This window comes from Crocodylus siamensis, chromosome 3 (genome assembly GCF_052110815.1).
Source record: "Crocodylus siamensis isolate JL-2025a chromosome 3, ASM5211081v1, whole genome shotgun sequence".
Taxonomy (NCBI): Eukaryota; Metazoa; Chordata; order Crocodylia; family Crocodylidae; genus Crocodylus; species Crocodylus siamensis.
The window spans coordinates 225,257,172-225,276,482 of record NC_143397.1 but is presented as its reverse complement, the minus strand read 5'-3'; the positions used below and the strand labels follow the sequence as shown (position 1 = coordinate 225,276,482).

Below are 19,311 nucleotides of genomic sequence, written 5' to 3'. Positions count from 1 at the left end.
TGTAAAGAGAAGGGGCATAGAGCAGCAGAGTGCTATGAGTTCCTAAAATGCACTAGGTGGGGGGGGTGGTGAGGGAGGGATATCACTTATATCTAGAAACCTATTCAAATCATGATTTTATGTGAAATCGGTCAATGCCTGCAAAATTTGGGGGGAAAAATCCTTACTGGCAGTATCTAAATGAGATGCTACTGCAGTAGCACTGGTGTGCACCAACTGTGATGTGATGCTACTGCACAGTAGTAATGAGCAGTAGTGTAAGGGAAAAAGTGTGTGGGGACCTCCTTAATGCTGGTTACTGCAAAGTACTTTGTTATGCAAGTACTAAATGACCATGCAGTAACAACTGCTCAGTCTGCCACTCGTGTAGATGCAGCCAGTGAAAATAAAATGCTGGCCCCCCCAGAGGAAGCCAGCAGTCCTCGTGGCTGCTGCAGCTTGGTCATGCAGCCCACCAGGGGGAAAAGGAGAAGTGGGGTGCCAGTTGAAAGGGGAACCCAAGATGGCTGCTGCCCCCACTCCTTACCACTGACTGGCTGAGACAGCTGCCTGTCATGTAGCCCCACCCCTGTCCTCCAATCAGTGGTGAAAAATGGGGCTGCATGACAGACAGCTCCCTCAGGGACAGCCATCAATCAATGGCAAGGGGTGAGGCCACCGGGGCCCCTTGGCCAATCAGAGGCATGGGAGAGCCCCACTATGATAAGCCCACAGGAATGGCAGCTGGACCCACAATCTGCCCACAAAATTGGCCAGCTGCCTCCTCGATTTGAGAAGCTCCCTACTTACAGCACAGATGTTCCAATGCCTATGCAAGTAAGATCAGACCTCTGAGGAACAGCATGAATCAGAAAGAGGCAGCAAGGGACAAAAGAGGGTGAGAGCAAGGTAAAAATGGTAGAAGAGATCCTGCAGGAGAGAAGAACGGAGAAGGGGGGAGAGAGACTTATGCAATTTAGGTGGCATAAGAAAAAACAGGAAAAGAAGGGAAAGAGGGAACAGCAGAAAGCCTAGACATGGAGGTGGGAGAGGGCAAGAAAGAAGAAACCAAACAAGCAGAAGAAATGGAGGTGGGGCAAGTAAAAGAGCCTGGAAGTCGGGGGGGGGGGGAAGAAAATTCAGAAAAAAAAGAGGGAGAAGAGTCAGAGTCAGAACTGGAGAGCAGCTTCCCACCATTAACTCCCCTGAGCTCCAGCTTGGAGTGGAGAGCAGGAGGCAGGAAATGGTGGGAAGGCCAAAAAGTGGAAAGCTTCCTGAGTACAAAAGCAATCAATCAGCTTGCTAATGCAGCTGGCATGCAAGTGGGGGAGGGGGTGGAGTCAACTACAGTGAGCAGCAGTACTGATGAACCTTAAAAGGACAGACACACTCAGTTAAAGCAAGCACAAAAGCATTGATAATAGCATTGATTAGTGCCAGGAGTCTTCTTAACAAAGAAAAGATGGCAAAAGATTGAATCAATTTTAAAACAGATAAGGGCAGACATAATCCGCCTACAAGATTGTGCTATATTTGGGGTGAAGCAGTATAAACCTTTGATTAAAGGTGGAAATAGGGACTGTCTTGGTGGTCAGGGACAAATGCTAACAAAGCAGCAGGTGTAGCAGTACTTTTCAACAATCCAGGGTTGAAAGTGAAGCATGTGGAAGATATTGTCAATGACAAACTACAGTGAATGATACTGCCAGCCAGGGGAACAAAATTAGCTATTTTATATATCCAAGGGATGATGAGGTCGAACAGTCACAAACTCCTCCAAGACCGTTTCAGGCTGGACATAAGGAAGAATTTCTTTACTGTCCGAGCCCCCAAGGTCTGGAACAGTCTGCCAGCGGAGGTGGTTCAAGCACCTACATTGAACACCTTCAAGAGTAAATTGGATGCTTATCTTGCTGGGATCCTATGACCCCAGCTGACTTCCTGCCCTTTGGGCAGGGGGCTGGACTTGATGATCTCCCAAGGTCCCTTCCAGCCCTAATGTCTATGAAATCTATGAAAAGCAGTACAGACAGAAGTTGGGGCTTGAGCAGAAATGCAGGAGGAGGTGCTGGAAATAAAAAGGAGAGTCTATGAAGAACCATAGCAGGAGAAGGAAATAAAGAGAAAGAAAATGTAGAATTTTTTGTAAGAGACTGAAGAAAAAGTAGAGGAAGAGGAGATACAGAAGATAGTAGAAAAGATAAGTTTAAAGGAAGTGGAGGAGTGCTTAAAACCTTGAAAAAGAGGAAAATTTCCAGGAGTAGATGGTCTACCCATGGAATTGTACAAAAAGTTCTGGCCATGGGTAGGGACAGATATAGTAGAGGTTTTCGAATAAATAGAGGAAAAGGGAGAAGCAAGAAGGACTTTACAAGTGGAACAGCAATTTTATTATTCAAGAAAGGGGAGACAAAGCTTCTGAAGAACTGGAGACTGATTACCCTGCTAAATACAGATTACAACTTGTTAGCAAAGACTGTGGCTTTGAGAATACAGAAGAACCTGAAAAAAGTAATACATGAAGAGCAAACCTGTGCAGTCCCAGGCAGGAGGAATTCTGAGTTGATTAGGCTGATAAGGGATACACTGACACACATTCAGGAGAGGAAATCAAATATGGCAGTAGCAAATTTGGATTTGGAGAAAGCATATGATAGAGTGATTTTATATTTGAAGTGTTAACAAAAATGGGTTTCTCAGACAAACTGATAGGATGAATAAGACTGCTATATAGCGAGGCAGAAAGCCAATTGCTAATAAATGGACATCTGAGCAGAACCTTTAAAATCCAAACAGGGGTAAGACAAGGGTGTCCACTGTGACCAATATTGTTCCCATGTGCAACAGAGCCACTGGTGCAAAGAATAAAGAAAGATAGAGTCATAAGCGGGGTAATAATACTGGGAAGGGCAGAGGTCATGTGTACAGTCTATATAGATGACATCAAGGTAGTGGTTAGAGACAAATTATCAAATGAAAGGATACTGAAACATACAACAGAGTATGGTGAAGTGACTGGAGATAAACAAAACAAAAACACTATAATGGGAGTGGGAAACTGGAGGGACCTAAAGAAGCTTGGAATACAAGTAGTAGAGGAAGAAGTCAGTTTTAGGGAATCCCAATCAAGGTAGAAGGGAAAGGAAATAAAGTGTGAGAAAAGGTGACAGTGAGGGTATGACAAGTATTATGGGTGTGCACAGGGAGGACACTGTTCTTTGCTGGAAAAGTGGTAACAGTTAAGGCACTGTTACTGGTGATCATTTTGTACATCAGAACTGTGTTTCCCCCATCGTGGCTGTAGTTAGTGAAAGTACAAAGGGAAATGTGTATGTTCTTTTGGAAAGTGAAAAGAAAAAGGCTAGCTGGAATGGAACTACAAGAGCAAGAGAGGTGAGAGGAGAAAGGAAGCTGGACATAGGGTGGTTCATTTACACAAACTGAATAAGTGCAGTGTGTAAACTAGCAGTGAAATGGGAAGGGAGAGTCGTATGCTTTAGCCAATTTTTGGCTGGTACGTTCTTAAGATGAGGAATATATGGGGGCTCTTGGAAGAAGCCATGGGTGTTGCACCATGCTGTTCATTACATAAGAATGGCAAGTTTTATAAGGATGCACAAAATAGGAGAGGTGGCACTGGAGGTCCTGAAAGATTGCAAGTGGCTGACAAAAAAGGGTAAGACAGAGAGAGAGAGAGAGAGAGAGGATGGCATCAGTGGGGTACCTTAGGGTAGTGAAAGGACAAGTGAAAAAGGTGTGGAAGAAGGTGGCTGATGAATGACATGAAGGAGAACATGCTGATCTAGTGTGGCTGATCATAATGAAATATCTTGTTGGTGAGGGAGATACAACATAAATGGAACTTAGCAAGAACAGTAAAGTGTCCAATGGAGAGATGCAGAGATGAAGAAATGGTGGGACATTTTTTGGGAGTATACATATGCAAAGGTTGTGTGGGAAAGTGTACATCATTTGTTGAAAGTGTTATGAAAATAAGTCAGTCCTTAACACAAGAGATGGTGTTGTATAGGCTCATACCAAAGGGATCTGAGGAAACAATATTAAGAGTAGTGTTAGCAAGTGTTACAACCAGTGTATGGAAAGTAAGAAGCCTCTGGGTTTTTAAGAGGTTGGCTTTGACTGAAAGAGTGCCTGAAGCTGAGGAATGCATGAACTAAAATACTACATTGATCAGGACAAGGAAGAGATTGGAGAAGAGGAGGTGGAGAAGTGAAAAGCACTAGACACACTTGTTTCACTGAACCAGCAGTGAGGACTGATGAGACGGGGTGGAGAGTTTCAGGTGGTTACTGAGGTAATAGGTTTTTTGTTGTTGTTTTTTCAAAGGAGATTAATTGATATTCCTGGGGTTCTGCACCAGTTTAAATTCAGCACAATTAGAAGACAACTCCATCTGGTCACCATCTATTTTGCATTCAGTGACATGAATGAAAACAGACTAAAGGTTTAGACCACTTTCTAGTGGATGTATCTACAATATAACATGTTTTTTCACACTGAGGAGGGGAAATTTGATGTGGAAGGTCTCTCTATTAGAATTGGTCTCTGAAAAACAGCATATGGGACACTGTGGGAAGCTTGCATTACACACCATTGGCTGTCCATAAATACAAGATTGCATTCTTCAGGGCTGTCATTCTGGCACTTTTCATGAGCGCTAAAATTCACTGAAGTGAAAAAGAAACTAGAAAGTACCTTAAGTCAAATTAAACATCTCCAATTCCATCAAGAAAGGCAAGCAGTAAGTGTAGGCGGTCCTATTATACTGTCTTCAGAGAACAAAAATTAAGGGGGGTTTTATTGTTCTTTTATGGTACTTATTTATAGGTAGACCTACACTCCTGGAGACAATAAAGCCCAGATTTGTCTGTTTAAGGAAAAAACAAACAGCCTTATATTTCATAATATCTTTTCCTTCGAAAAATAAAGATTGCTCAAAAAAAAGAATATGCCTATATCTTTTAAAACAAGAAACAATTTATTTTTCATAGTAGCTATTTTTATATGCAGGAAGTGAGGCACTTCTTATTGCACACTATTGTACATATCCTATTGCATATATTGCGACCACAGGAAAGAAACAAGATAGACCTACTTTCTAAGGGTTTACTCCAGAATAAAACAGGGGACCTTTAAATGATCTATCCACTCAGACTTCAAAAAAATTGGAACTCAACTTCTGTACAATATGAATTAACTGACAACAGCAATAATATCTTCAAAGTAAAAAACGTAATCTTACAAGTATTTGTTTGCTCATGATAAAGTGTTATAATCTGAGATCTATATTAATATTCAGTTACCTAGAAGACTTTGTAATGATGGATGTATCTAATGGAGGACCTTCATAAAGAACAAGAGAGAGTGATTTTTTTTTTTTGTTTAATTTAATCTTCTGTTGAAATCCAACAAAAAGGACATACACCACATTTATCTTCACCCGTGTAATGCTGTTAGTATTCTATACAGATTTGTGCATTCTGTCTCCTCATTGCTGCTATGGCCACTCGCATTCCTCCACAAGATACTTGTAACTTTCAGTTCAGGGCTATGGCAAATGAATATAACACAAGTATTTTACAGTTCAAGGAAGCTTTTTATCAAACTGCTAATTCGTGTATTAGTTGTAAGATTTGTTACTGATCAATGGAGTTTCTTACCTATCTAGCTTTAGTACTACAGTAGCTACTAAAAATCAGTTTGAAGGTTTCCCCAGAACCAAATCTAGGGTATCATTTTCAAAATATATTGTCTTTCAAAATCTTTTCCTATTTAAATTGGGAAGAACTTACATAACTTGAAAACTTTTGTGAAATATGTACAGTCCTACAACCCTGAGGTGAAACTGTGGGCTATGGGAGGGATTATGTTTGGGTTCGAAATACTTCTGAGTAGGCTCTTCAGCTAAGTTTGGGTGTGTATCATTCCAAAACTGTGCAAATCCTTATACCACAGGGAAAACTGAGAGAGTTCCATCATTTACCAGGAACACAGAAAACTTCTTCTTGTCTTTGGTGTTTCAGAGCTTCTGGAACATTTTGTATGTGCACAGACATAACATTTTGGATATTTCTAAGGGTAAGAAGTTTGGAAACATTTTAAAAATGTCCCATTTCAGGCAATAGAGAGACAGACAGTCCTTGTTGCACCCCCTGCCTGAAGCACTTCAAAATAACTGCAGTTGCATATGGCAGGATGCTCTCCGGCTAGGGGAGAAACAGGATTGCAGTGACTTGTGCCTCTGTCTGTTCCCACCTTCCCCCATAGAGTAGGGGGAGTGGAGGGAACTGCCAGTGCTGCTCTGCAGCCCTTTCTCCTGGGGCTGCACTGCTCTACTTCCATGGGGCTGCAGTGTGGTGAACAGAGCCCATGTCAGTGAGTGTTTTCCTGACCTTCTGCCTCTGCTCTCCTGCTGGAAGCAGGAGACTGGACACCCTGTGCCACCCTGCCAGAACCAAGAGACCAGAAGCCGACAGGCAGGCAGGGACGGGGAGCTAGAAAGCCACAATCCTGGCTTCAGTGGGAGGAGGCACAGGGATCTCCCAGTGTTGGGGGGGAGGAGTACAGGGAGTCACCAATTCTGGCAACAAGGGAAGGAAAGAAAGAGGGACCAGGGGGCCTCTGGGAGAACAGAGGTGAAGCAGTAGGACAGATCCCACTGACAGTTTGGGGAGGAGTGGTAGAAAGGCACTTTGGGATTCTGGAGGACTCAGGAATCTCCCGTAAGCATACAGACATATAAAGAAACAAAGCACTTTGAAATAGTATCACATTCTAACAAGTCATATTTTGGAGCACTGCAGCCATTTTTTTCAGTGCTTCAAAGAGTATGTACATCTGTATGGCTCTCCCTTTGAAGGGCTTCAAAGGATGCATTTTAACATCTGTACACCTGTACGTACCTTTAAAATGCAACATCTGTACATACCTTTACAATGTTTATGTACTACTTTGGGGCTAATCAGAATAAGTTTAATTTTTGCACAAAGTCCATATATCTCAGCAGAGCAAATATTTAAGTGTACAGTGTTTGATAAGACCTTCCATGACTGTTTTCAAAGTTACAAGACTGTTCAAATGACTCCAGGAAAAAGCAAGCTATTCCTTTGGGGTCTCAACATTTGAGGCAAAATCTTTGAATAAATCCTGAATCTAGCATCACTATAATCTTCCCCAAAACAAAGCAACCAGTTGTGCTATTCATCACTAATGGCCAACACTTGATTGAACAGATGGGAAATACTAAAAGCCAGTGGGGTTCCTTGTAGGGATTTATTATTTTGTGAAAACTGGAAATAATTAACTAATGCTAAAAACAAATGGACCCTAAAAAGTAAAGCTGCTCTACCACACTATCCATGATTATTTTATTAAAACATTTCACAAAAGTTAATAGCATAAAGCAAAGAAGGAAAGAACTTAAATACCATAAGAATTTATCCCAAGCAGGATCCAGGGCATTGAAAAATGCTGGATTGAAAGACAGACCCTCATCTTTTAGAAAGAAAACTCTTTTAGAAAGAAAGAAGTATCGATAAAGCACTGCTACAAGGTTATAAATCATAAACATGACTCATTTAATTAATTTCAAAATATTATGATATGGAGCATTCTACTTCCTCTCACATTTAAGTGTAGTAACCCAAAATCAGACAACTATTACAAACACTTACCTGTGTAAATTTATTATTAGAGAACCCATGTAGAATTTATAATAACTAGAAGTTAACTGATCCCCCATGCCCCAACATTTTAAAGAATTCTCTGCCCATTTTGTGCATTTGTGTGCATCTATGCACATGCACACATAGACATGTAGTCCATTTATTACATATAGTATAATTATTTGTATTATACCAAATGCTCATTCAGTGAGATAGAGAAAGGAATGCAAAAAATCTTAGAAATTGATTTCTAATGTTTTATAAAATAACATGTAGGAATTATAAAGATTTTCACAATGTCTATAGACATCTTTAAGGTTACATCATTGTAGCACAGCTTTCAATTCCTAATGTTAGTGGGTAATTTAAGCAGTAGAAACAAAGAAAGTGATGGTAAAATATGATTAATTTATAACTATCACATATTCTGTCTTAAACATCCAATTCTACCAACACAATGAATATTCCATTTAAATATTTCTATTACTTACTCTACCACGAATCACTTACACTGAAAGGTGCAAAATATTACTACAAATCTAACTTCTGTTTACAAAATGTTCATGTTGCCCTGGCACATTGTTTGACAATGCTGACTTCTCACAAATTTAAGCAAATGTAAAGCTGTCTTTCTTTCTATTATGGCAAGAATCTGTCTCTCTGTTATAGCAGCATCAAAAGACAGTAACAAGCCACTGTATTAAATTCATTATTAGTCAATAGTTTTCCTTTAAAAAAATAGGCTGAAGTAACTACTTTCTCTTTGGATTGTGCAAGCAAATAACAAACATAAAAGAGGGACCACACTGTAAGCTGACACAAACTTATACCATTGCCCACTGACTAAATTCCAGGTTGGAATGTTTATTTTAATGCATTTTAATACAGAAGCAAATATGATAATACTTTTTATTTTCACTGTTAGTATTTTGAGCACGTCAGAATCTCAGAGGTAATCACAAAAGATGTGCTTCATAAGAACAGAAAACAGACACATACAATGTCAGGTACTGCTCTTACAAATCTTTGGCCTAGAAGTAGGATGAAGTACACAAGAATTCAGATAAAATATATGCAACATTTGTAAAATTATCAACTTACTTTGTAGCCTCCGTGTGGGGCTCTCCCCATGTAGCTGTCTGCGTGGCAAATATGGTGAGGGGTGTGGAAGTGGCAATGAAGAGACATCATGCGTCTGAAGTTTGTACCAGTGAGGTTCATCATCTAGCAATGCTGTCTCTAACTCAATAAGAATCTACAAAGGAACATGCAAAAGCATTATACAGTAGAAGCGTATTTTAAAATAGTCATTTCCATATGTTATTCTATTCATTATCTTACTGTGAAAATACAGATTTTGGAAATAAAATGAAAATTATGTACTTACCGGCCACGTCTACATGAGACACTGACTATGCAGTTGCCCAATACTACTGTGTAGTAATGTTGCATGGCAACAACCATGACACAGAATTACTGCTCAGTAGTATTAGGCTACTCAGTAGTAGCATCATGAAAAAGGCGTTTGTCAGTGTTACTGTGCAGTAACTTGTTTATACAAATATTAAATGACTGCACAGTAATGACTGTGCAGTCAGAGTCTCATGCAGATAGAGCCACTCAACCATACCTCTTATGGGCATCAAACCATGAGTCTGAATAAGCTAGAACTACTTAGGGTGAGATCCAGTAAAGCACTTGGGCAACCAGCTCCAGGAGTGGAAATCACAAACCTGTATTATGGACCTACATTTCCTATGTAGCAAATGAAGAGAGTCAAGTGACTAGGAAGAGGATTAAGAAAAGGAACTAGCCAATAGGAAATGCTGAAGAGATGGATGTGTCTGAATTCCTCCTGGATTTTGGTGACTACCTGTTTAGGCACTTATGTGAAACTGAGATTCATAGTCAAATACCCCTCTAAGGCACCTGGGTTGTCCCTTTGAGTACAGGGGATTGGCTTACTCTTCTCTATAAGACACGGATGGAGGTAGAGGTGAAGATGATGCCAGTGTCCCTTGTCTATGTAATAGTTTAATGACTTAGAGCTCCCACCCAGGAGTTGGGAGACTGGCTCTAGACCCTCTTCAGTCTAAAGAGTTTCAAATATACACCTCTCACCTCCCAAGAGAGAGCCCTCAGCTGGGGTAGGGCACTCTCCACTCCTTAGGCTGTAGTTGGTCACTTCTTAGAAAGGAATGCAGAAGACATGGGGTGAGAAAGTAAGCAGCATAACTCTGTAGCTCAGTGATGAGGACACTCAGCTTGGGAGTGGGAGGAATTCTGGGTTTGGTCACTGTGTCCAGGACTGTTTAGGCATTAGTCTTGGGTTATCCCCTAACCACTAGATTGTTATATAAAAAAACAGTAGTCACATCACTACCAGTTCCTTTCTTTGTCATCCTCTTCATCCTTCTGCTACATTTTTAATGGAAGTCGCTGTGGCTCTTATGCTCTATACTGAGCTTAATGCTCTTGCAAAATGTTAGATGTACTTAGAAGATGCTTACCAAATCAGATCCCTCAGGGTAGTCACTTAAGTCACCTAAGGTGGCAGCAGTTCTGGGCATATGCAGTTACATAACTTTAGGCGCTGAACTGTTCTGGTGAACTTAAAAGGCCTAAGTTATACTTTGGAGACTTTCATCATTTTTAGATTGCCTCTTATAGCTTTAACACCAATCTGATCACCTTAATGACACTTAACAATGGCTAAGCATCTTAATGACAATTAAATAGCAATCTTATTCCACTCTCTTCTATAAAATTGTACCAGGGACAAAAATAGAATCTTAAGAATAATCATCAAAGAAAATGAATTATTGAAGATATATGCATTCTAGTATTTCTGAAGATAGAACAATTATAATCTGGTATCAGCATCACATGGTAAATGTCAGTTTGTTAGAGTCACCATTACACAATGAACTACATATATATATGTCAGCTTTTAATGTTTTCATTTTTTAAATCAAATTTGAGAAAAGGACCTGCGGGTTACAGTGGACAATAAGCTGAATACGAGCCAGCAGTGTGCCTTTGCTGCCAAGAAAGCTAACAACATCCTGGGCTGCATTGGTAGGTGTGTTTCCAGTAAGTCAGGGTAAGTGATTCTTCCCCTCTATTCAGCACTGGTGAGGCCATATCTGGAATACTGTGTTCAGTTTTGGGCCCTGCAACTACAAAAAAGGATGTGGAGAGAGTTCAGAGGAGGGCAACAAAATAGTGAGGGACCTGGGGGACATGACTTATGAAGAAAGACTGGGGGAATTGGGTTTATTTAGTCTAGAAAAGAAGAGACTGAGAGGGGACTTAATAGCAGCCTACAACTTCCTGAAGGGGGGTTGAAGACTGTTCTCAGTGGTGGCAGATGACAGAACAAGGCACAGTGGTCTCAATTTGCAGCAAGGGAAGTTTAGTTTAGATATTAGGAAGAATTTTCTCACTTGGAGGGTAGTAAAACACCAGAACAGGTTACCCAGAAAAGTGGTGGACTCATCCTTGGAGGTTTTCAAGACCTGACTAGACAAAGCTTTTGCTGGGATGATTTAGTTGGAGATGATTCTGCTTTGAGCAAGAGATTGGACTAGATGACCTCCTGAGGTCCCTTCCAAACCTAACTTTCTATGATTCTACGATTTTATTCAGAAGAGTCAGACAAATCACCATCCATCCACGTGCTACTGGCATTTTGCTCACTGATTATGAAGAGTCAAAACAGTTTCAAATACCTCTCCTAAAAATTCACTTTCTTCCTCCCGAACTCGGGCTTGGTCCCAAAGTGTAATCTCCAACATTCGTTCTCGAAATTCTCTCCGATGAACTGGAGAATAAATGAATGTTTGATTCCATTTGGGTTCCAAAGTTTTCTTTACTGTTTTTGTTCTTCTTTTGTTTTTATCACTGCAAAGGACAATTAAAATTAAAGACTTGCAAAAGCCCTTACATTGTTCTACGTGTTTTATAGCAGGTTGGATCTCTTATACTAGGACTAATTTGAAATACTGACAAAAACCCTCCACCCTCTTCCCCTCCTCCCCTGCCCCCAAAAACCCTGTGAGGCAATTATGGTAAACTAAAACTGTAGGATTTGTATGGAGGTAAGTCACTGTTTTGTTAGCCATGACTAGAGCTCATCAAAACTCTGAGTTTTTATTTCATAAAAAACACTGGCATTTTGAAATTTGGTTCTGTTCCAATTCAGGGTAAAAGCAAATATTTAGAAATTTCCAGCAAAATACAAATGTTGATTAAGTTTGTTCTGAAAACATCAGTCATGGCGTATTCAAACTAAAATGTGCTCCCTGGGACCCCAGCAGTCTTGTTAATTTCACTCAGTTTCAGCCATGACTTCCATTACCTGCAGTTCCCAGAAAGCCTTGTTTCCAGATTCCTCAATCACCAGGCTCCCCAAGCTGTCCAAATCTCAGGGTGCCTGCTCCCCATGCTATGAAGTTAGCCAGCCTGGCAAGCCAGAGGACCAGTAATCCAGAAATCTTGGAATCTAAAGCCTCATTGCAGCCCACATGTTAGAGCTCCCCTGGAACAGTCTGCATGATTAGGCTGCCACACAGATGCATACCCTGGAAGCCAGTCTCAGGAATTTCAGGGAATGACAAGGAGTCTGGAAGCCTTGAAAGCCCCAGTTAGAGGTGGCGTTCCCAAATTACTGAGGTTCCCAGCTGGACAGTGGCCACATCTACGCAAGATGCTGACTGCATAGTAGCTCAATATTACTGTGCAGTAGCATCATGTGGCATGAAGCGTGACGTGATGCTACTGCACGGTAGTAACAAGCTACTATGCAGTCAGCATCACGAAGAAGTAATTCAGGGATGCTACTGTGCAGTAACTCTGGTTGCTGTGAAGTAATTTAGTACTCGTGTATGGAAATACTTAATTAACTGTGCAGTAATAACTGTGCAATCAGCATCTTGTGTAAATGCAGCCAGTGAGCAGCAGTGCCACAGGACAATGGACCCTGAAATTTGGAGTTCACAGCCTCTGCACAGGGTGCACACAGGGCTGCCATGCTGCCCTACATCCTGAAGCCCAGGAGCCTGTGCAAGCCTCCAGGTAAGCTGGTTCCATGGGAAGCTTGCCTATGACTTGAGAAAAGTTTGTTGAACTCATTGTTTCTATGAAACATGTCTGTCTAGATGAATCAGCTTTTTCTGACAATATCACATTCCAGCAGAGACTTCCCAACCAGTTCTGTTCACAATAATGAGTGTGTCGTGAACTGTCAAACTTCTTAAATTTAAAGGTTTTTGCATTGTGTACTGCTGTACTGATTCATGGTTTAAAAGTAGTATAATGAGATGCTGGCATATTTGTAAATGCTCTTAACTTTAACATACTACCTATATTGATAACAATTGAAGTATTTGTGGGCTTCTGCTAGCTACAAGTTGAAGGAACATTTTAACTACAAAGCTGCATTTTATCCAGATTCTACTTATTCACTCAATCATTCATTCAAGCATTCATTCATTCATAAATACAATTTCCGTGCTGGATTATTAAAACAAATAACTTAAATATTTATTTTAACACTAAGGATTTCTGTGGCCTAGAGAACTAAAATAAGTTAAATTGGACAAGTTTTTTCCAGTGAAATTTATTTAGTCAGTGAGCATCCTTTTCTCACCTAATTAAATCCTTGATTTATTTAATTGTACTTTACTTCTAGCATATTACTTTTTCTTATACAAGAGATTTATTTTTCTCCACTAGGCTTTTGCTTCTGATAAAAGAAAAAGCACTTTAGCTGTCAGAAGAAAACTAACTCAGTAACATAACCTGCTAGGGTTTTTATGTGTATAAAAGGAAATGTGAGGAATAATTAAGGGGAAAATTCTATATTCTTTGCATAAAAGAAAAAAGGGTGACTTGAAATTTTTATTTTAAAACAATATAAAATAAAATATTTAACTTTTTCAATTCATAGACATTCTATATTATTTTAATAATAAGGTGCTATTTATCTAATTTCATAATATTCTAGCTTATGGTGTAGGGACTTTGTGCAGGGATCCGACTGCATGACAGGGGCTTCAATCTGTTTTTTGTACAGAAGTAGGGGAAACCAGGGACTCTGAAGAAATGTTCAGTCAGGAATGTCATGAGCATAAACCCATGAAATTTGCGATCCACTCCACAGAAATAGCCTGTTCATAACAATAACAATCTTTACAAATAAAAGGTCCTCATGCAATTCAGGTAAGTCTACCTTTTCTCTGTCATCCAAATACATTTAACAGAAAGTGTGTAAAGAAATGTCTATGTAAAACATTCCTTTTTGTTACATAACATGTTTAATTATGAAATGCCATCTTTAAAACTAATCAAGAAGGTATGCATGACAAGTAACAGATAACAAACTTTTATCAACCCTGAATGCCTTCTGATTAGCTAAATTCATTCTAACTCAAAAGTCCCTTGACCCTACCTTCTGTCTGGAAGAAAGTAAATTTTAACATAAGGATTCCTTGGCCTCCCATCTTCCCTTGAAGGAAGATCCTTTGCTCCCAATATTGTGACTATCAACTGGTGACCAACCTTGTCGTACCACAGCTTTATCTGTAAAGACAGAATATCCATTAGTCAACTAATTTCTTCAACTATGTAACACATTATTCCTAAAGATCAATTTTACTGAAAGTTGATGATTTTATGGATTAATATAATATAATCATCTATGCTGCTCTGTTTTATAAATTAAAATGAGGCAGAAAATGAAAGGATATACTGTAATAACTTCAGTGTGTATCAAAAGTAATTGCACTAAAAATCTAAATATATTATTTCACTTTCTTTGCCTTCCAAATGGTGGCTTGCTCAGGAGAATGTTCCTTTTGTAGTCGTGTATACTACTGTATAGTATTCATATGTGTTCATTAAACATTCTACCATATTTAGGAATTCTGTTAACAATAAATGAACAGGACTGTGAACATTATCATTCTGTTCACAGGACATTCAGAAGAGCCATGGAGGCATATGTCAGATTCAGAAAAGCCTTCCCCAACCAAGTGGCATTTTCACCTAACACAATCTTACACGAATTATAATAAATCAAAGAGGAACAAGTTATGTTATTAATTTATATACATTCTTTTAGAATTAATGAATTTCAGAATCAGATTAGCTATACAGTACCTTTAACTACAGGGATACGCCAGTTATCCCTATAGAAGTTTATAACATGTTGCTATTTATACATTCCAGCTAAAGCATGGTTGCTATTTATACATTCCAGCTAAAGCAGGATGCATTCAATTATATAGTGTTCAAATAGAGGTCATTACATTAGAGTATAGCACTATGGAACAAATAGTGCCACTATGTTAAGATTAAGCATTAAAAATAATTATTTAATAATAAGATTGTGTGATGTCATTACTATGACATCATTACTTGTAAGCTGAAAAAGCAGCCAATTTCTAAGAGGAAATCCACTCTAGACAGAAGTGAAAAAATTGCTTTTAGATGAGGTGACTGTTATTCCCTGAATTCATGAGACCCAGGGAAGATAGTATTCAGACCTACCACTGCATACCCACTCAGTCATAGGTATGTTCCAACTGTGATAAATGTCTTGATTTGAAAGGTGCTACTGCTATTGATTCCAGCTCAAAGTCTGCATAGGCTAAACAGATGAGGTCCTTAGTGCCCATCTTTAGCTACCCCTTCCCATAAAGAAGCTTTGGGTACTCCATTCCCAAATACAGAGCTCTGTGGGTAGGGGCAGTTCTAAAATCACCCTCCTACATGGAAGGTATTGTACTGGTAACTATGATGCTCTCACCACCAAAGGCTAAACAGAGTGCAGAATGATCACAGACTAGAGCTAGGAGAGGATATAATCCAAGAAGTTCCCTAACACTAAATGCACAAGGCTCTGTAGGAAAAAGTGCTTTCCTCTCACCATCCAAATAGTGCTTTACTGGTTTCTGAGAAAGCACATCCAGAACCATTTGTGTCTACAACAGTTCACTCTGTCAGTATTAACCAGCCTGATGCAATATTTTGAGACAAAATACTTATTCCAACTATTGCTGAAACTATTGTGGTGCTCTTTTCATACTTTCAGCATGACCCTCTATTTGGTATCATAGTAATGTGTGTGTGTGTAGAGAGAGAGAGATAAACATATATAGATATATAGGCTATAACTATATATATATAGATTTATATTATATATACATGAAAAGAACATCAGAATAGTTTATATATATGTGTGCGTGTGTGTGTATATATACTCTCTCTCTCTCTAAAGTTAACATATATTTACATATACATGCATTGTGCATACATACAGATCTTAGGCAGGGCTGGTATAATAATATAGTATTAGCATTAAGGGTTCCTAAAACTTTCCATTTTAAGGTTGTTTTCAGTCGATTATACATTTGCAATATTTTACCTATTTTGCCTAAAAAATTCTGTGCCAGGTATCTGAATCATGCTGAAATATTTTCGGGAAATTTCACTCAAAATGGTGCACTTATTTCGATATTTTGACCATGTTAAAAATTGGGCAACTTTTTCTATGAGTTACTTTAGGATGCCCACATTTTGGAGCAGGGACTTGAAACATGTTCCCGATACGTACTTTCTACTCTTCCCCTGAAAACCTGCCCAAATTTGGGCAAGCTATAAACCCCTGAAAAGGTTTTGGTTTTCAAATGCTCAGAAAAGTACTCTTAGAGCTTCTCTTCTAACAGTTCTGAAAGTTCTGTATACACTGGGCATGCTCTAGCCCAAGGCTAAATACGATATTCCTTGATATTTCAAGCCTGTGTTTCTGTGGACCAATCCCAGCACTGGAACTGTGAGCTGGGAGCCTGTCTCTCCTTTTTTTCTCAATGTTCAGCCCCCTTTTTGCTTGGTTCAAGCACTGTGAAGAAAGAAAATAGCTGGCCTGAATGCAAAAGGGAGAACAGGGACTAGAACAGTGGACCGGGACAAATAACCAGCTGTAGCTAATAGGAGTGAATTAAACTGGAGGCTGGTGGGACTGAAAGAGGGTGAGGCTGTGCAAATAGAGTGATACTGGGAGACCATGAAAGAAAGAGATTATCAGGCAGCATGGACATTGAGACAGGCAGGGTCTGGCAGGACAAAGAGACTAGGACTAGAGACCAGTGGGGCAGAGAAACAGAGAAGACATCTGATGAGAAATAAGAATGACAAAGGAGAAGTGGAATGAGCTGGGAAAAGGGAGAGAGACCAGGAGCTTGATTGTGAAACAATTTTGGACAAAGAATCAGGAAGAGGGTCTGGGACTGGAAACAAGGTGGGGTCGCAGTTGACAACTGGAAGACACATAGGGTAAGGAGAAAGATAGATTAAGAGTAAACCCTAGCTGGAAAAGGAAACTGGAGACAAGAAGGCAGAGAACTGAGAGGAACTGGCAATGATGAGAGTGAAGAGGGTGAAGAAGAGGGAAGAGTGGCACACGTGGGAGTGGCAGAAAGGTCACACCTGGAAAGATGGAAGAGAGCCCACTGCAGCATGCTTACTTCCAGAACCTCAAATGAAGCCAAAAGTTCCAGAAGCTCAGTATTTTTCTTCTCTAAGCAATTATCTGAAAGCTGCTGACAACGTGCCCCCAACTCCATGTAGTGCACATAGAGCATAACAATATTGTACTGTTAGCACTTGCTCTAATAGGTTAAGTGAGAGAAATCTGTGTGGTACCTTTAACAGTTACAGCCTTGTTGATGACCCTCCTTGGTGTCAATATAATGTCACATGATAAATTTTGTCTTTTTCCACAGTTAAAAATGTGTTTAAAAAACAGAAGGTTATAAAGTAAAGTATTCACAAGTTAGGAAATGCCAGAAGTAAAGTTGTTTTTGCTGCCTTAATTCTGGCTGCCTTGTGCATGTGCATTATGATATAGCCTGAACACAATTACATGTTATTTTTCCTTAAAACCCCTGCCCCTGTCAATGTGCAGGAAGAGAAAGGGTAGTGTCATGGTCAATGCAGCAGAGTGCTGTAGGAAACTGGATTCTATACCCGACTGTTCCACAAAGTTTCTGTGTGATGCTAAATATGTTACTTAAAACTTTCAAAAGGTATTCAGTGATTGTGTGGTCTCCATTTTCTAGATGCCTGACCTGAGATACTGTAGTTTAATTTGCCAAAGTGCTGATTACATCAAGGTTAATGCAAATAACTTTGAAAAACCAAGTTGTAGATGTCCTCAAATTGGGCAGTCCAAACTGGCGTATTTTTTTTACTTTAAACTCTCTAGGTGCATCTACACATGCTATTAATTCAAAGTAGGATTACTGCACAGTATAAATACTGCTCAGTAAGCCTACCTGGGAACACGTCTACATGTGCTCCCTCCTGGGAGCAGATTTACTCCCAATGGGAGCAGCCCAGTGCAGGACTACTTCTGTTCTGTTCTGCCCCCCTGCAGCAGCCAGGGAGAGCTCCAGGCTCCCCCCCTCACCACCGGTCCTAGCCCAGGGGCTAGCATGGGGCATGGAGTGGTTGCAGTGAGCACAGAGCCAGGAGAACTCTGCTGGCTGCAGCGGCAGCTGTCTCCCAGCCCCATGCACATTGGGAGGGAACCTGATATGCCTGGAGCCATAAGAGAACTGCCCCTGCAGCAGGCAGAGCTCTCCTGCCTCCATGCTCATCTGGACACACAGCTGCCCACAACCCTCTGCCAGGTTTGTCTGACAAACAGGGGATTGCTGGGAGCTCTCCTGAGTGTGGGGCAGCTGCAGGCGAGCCTCCTGCTAGGGGGAGAGAGGGGGATGGGGCTCACTAGCAGCTGCCCTGCTTGGCATGAAGCCACCTGCTGCGGGGGGTGGGGGGTCTGGGAATCCAACCCTCACCTGTCTGCCACAGCAGCTAGCTCCATGTGGACTGGACACAATCTTATTATTAAATAATTATTTTTAATGCTTAATCTTGACATAGTGGCATCATGTGGAGTGAACTGCTCTGAGGAGTGTGAAGGGGCTGAGAATCCAGCCCTCACTTGTGCCCAGAGCAGCCAGCTTCATACAGCGCACAGCTGGCTGCTGCAGGGGACAGGAAAGGGCTGGATTCCCAGCCCCTCCTCACTCCCCAGAGCAACCAGCTCCACTCAAGGAGCTGGGACAGGGGGGCAGAGAACTCCCCAGTCCTGGTGGTGATCTTCTCTCAGTTCCTGGAGGGAGCCTGGGAGCTGAGAAGTGCTAGAAGCAGGGACAGAGAGCTCCCTGTACCCTATGGCCTCCTGCTGGTTAGGCTGACCAGGATCAGATTTGTTCCTGGCCAGTGTCTACAAGTGTGTTAGTGCACAGTATCTACTGTGCAGTTAGTTTACTACCTGTATTTATAGGTAGTCGCTAACTGCACAGTAGACTAATTCATGGCACAGTAAATGTGAGCATGTGTAGATGGTGACACTTTACTGCACAACTAATCTATTGCATAGTAAAGTGGCTTGTGTAAACACATGCTCTGAGTCCCAGTTTACCATCTGTAAATTTGAAATAAAATCTCCTCACTTCGCAGGAGTGTTGAGAAGAGAATATGCTTAATGTTTATGAAATACTTGGATATTAAAATAAGTCCCATAGGAAGGCCCATGAGAAAATTAAAAATCTTTTCTTCACAGCTCATTTTGAATCAA

The 19,311-nt window shown here is 40.5% G+C and overlaps 1 protein-coding gene across 3 annotated transcripts in view; it reads right to left on the bottom strand.

Annotated features, from left to right (window-relative positions):
- RIMS2 (regulating synaptic membrane exocytosis 2) overlaps positions 1 to 19,311 on the bottom strand; it is an 899,878-nt gene that overhangs the window by 352,033 nt on the left and 528,534 nt on the right. For all 3 annotated transcript variants that reach the window (XM_090040478.1, XM_090040481.1, XM_090040479.1), the window contains 3 exons: positions 14,116 to 14,246; positions 11,396 to 11,567; positions 8,766 to 8,919 (listed from right to left, as the gene is read on the bottom strand). In XM_090040478.1, the coding sequence (XP_089896604.1) occupies positions 8,766 to 8,919; positions 11,396 to 11,567; positions 14,116 to 14,246 (457 nt within the window). The remainder of the gene's footprint in view (positions 1 to 8,765; positions 8,920 to 11,395; positions 11,568 to 14,115; positions 14,247 to 19,311) is intronic.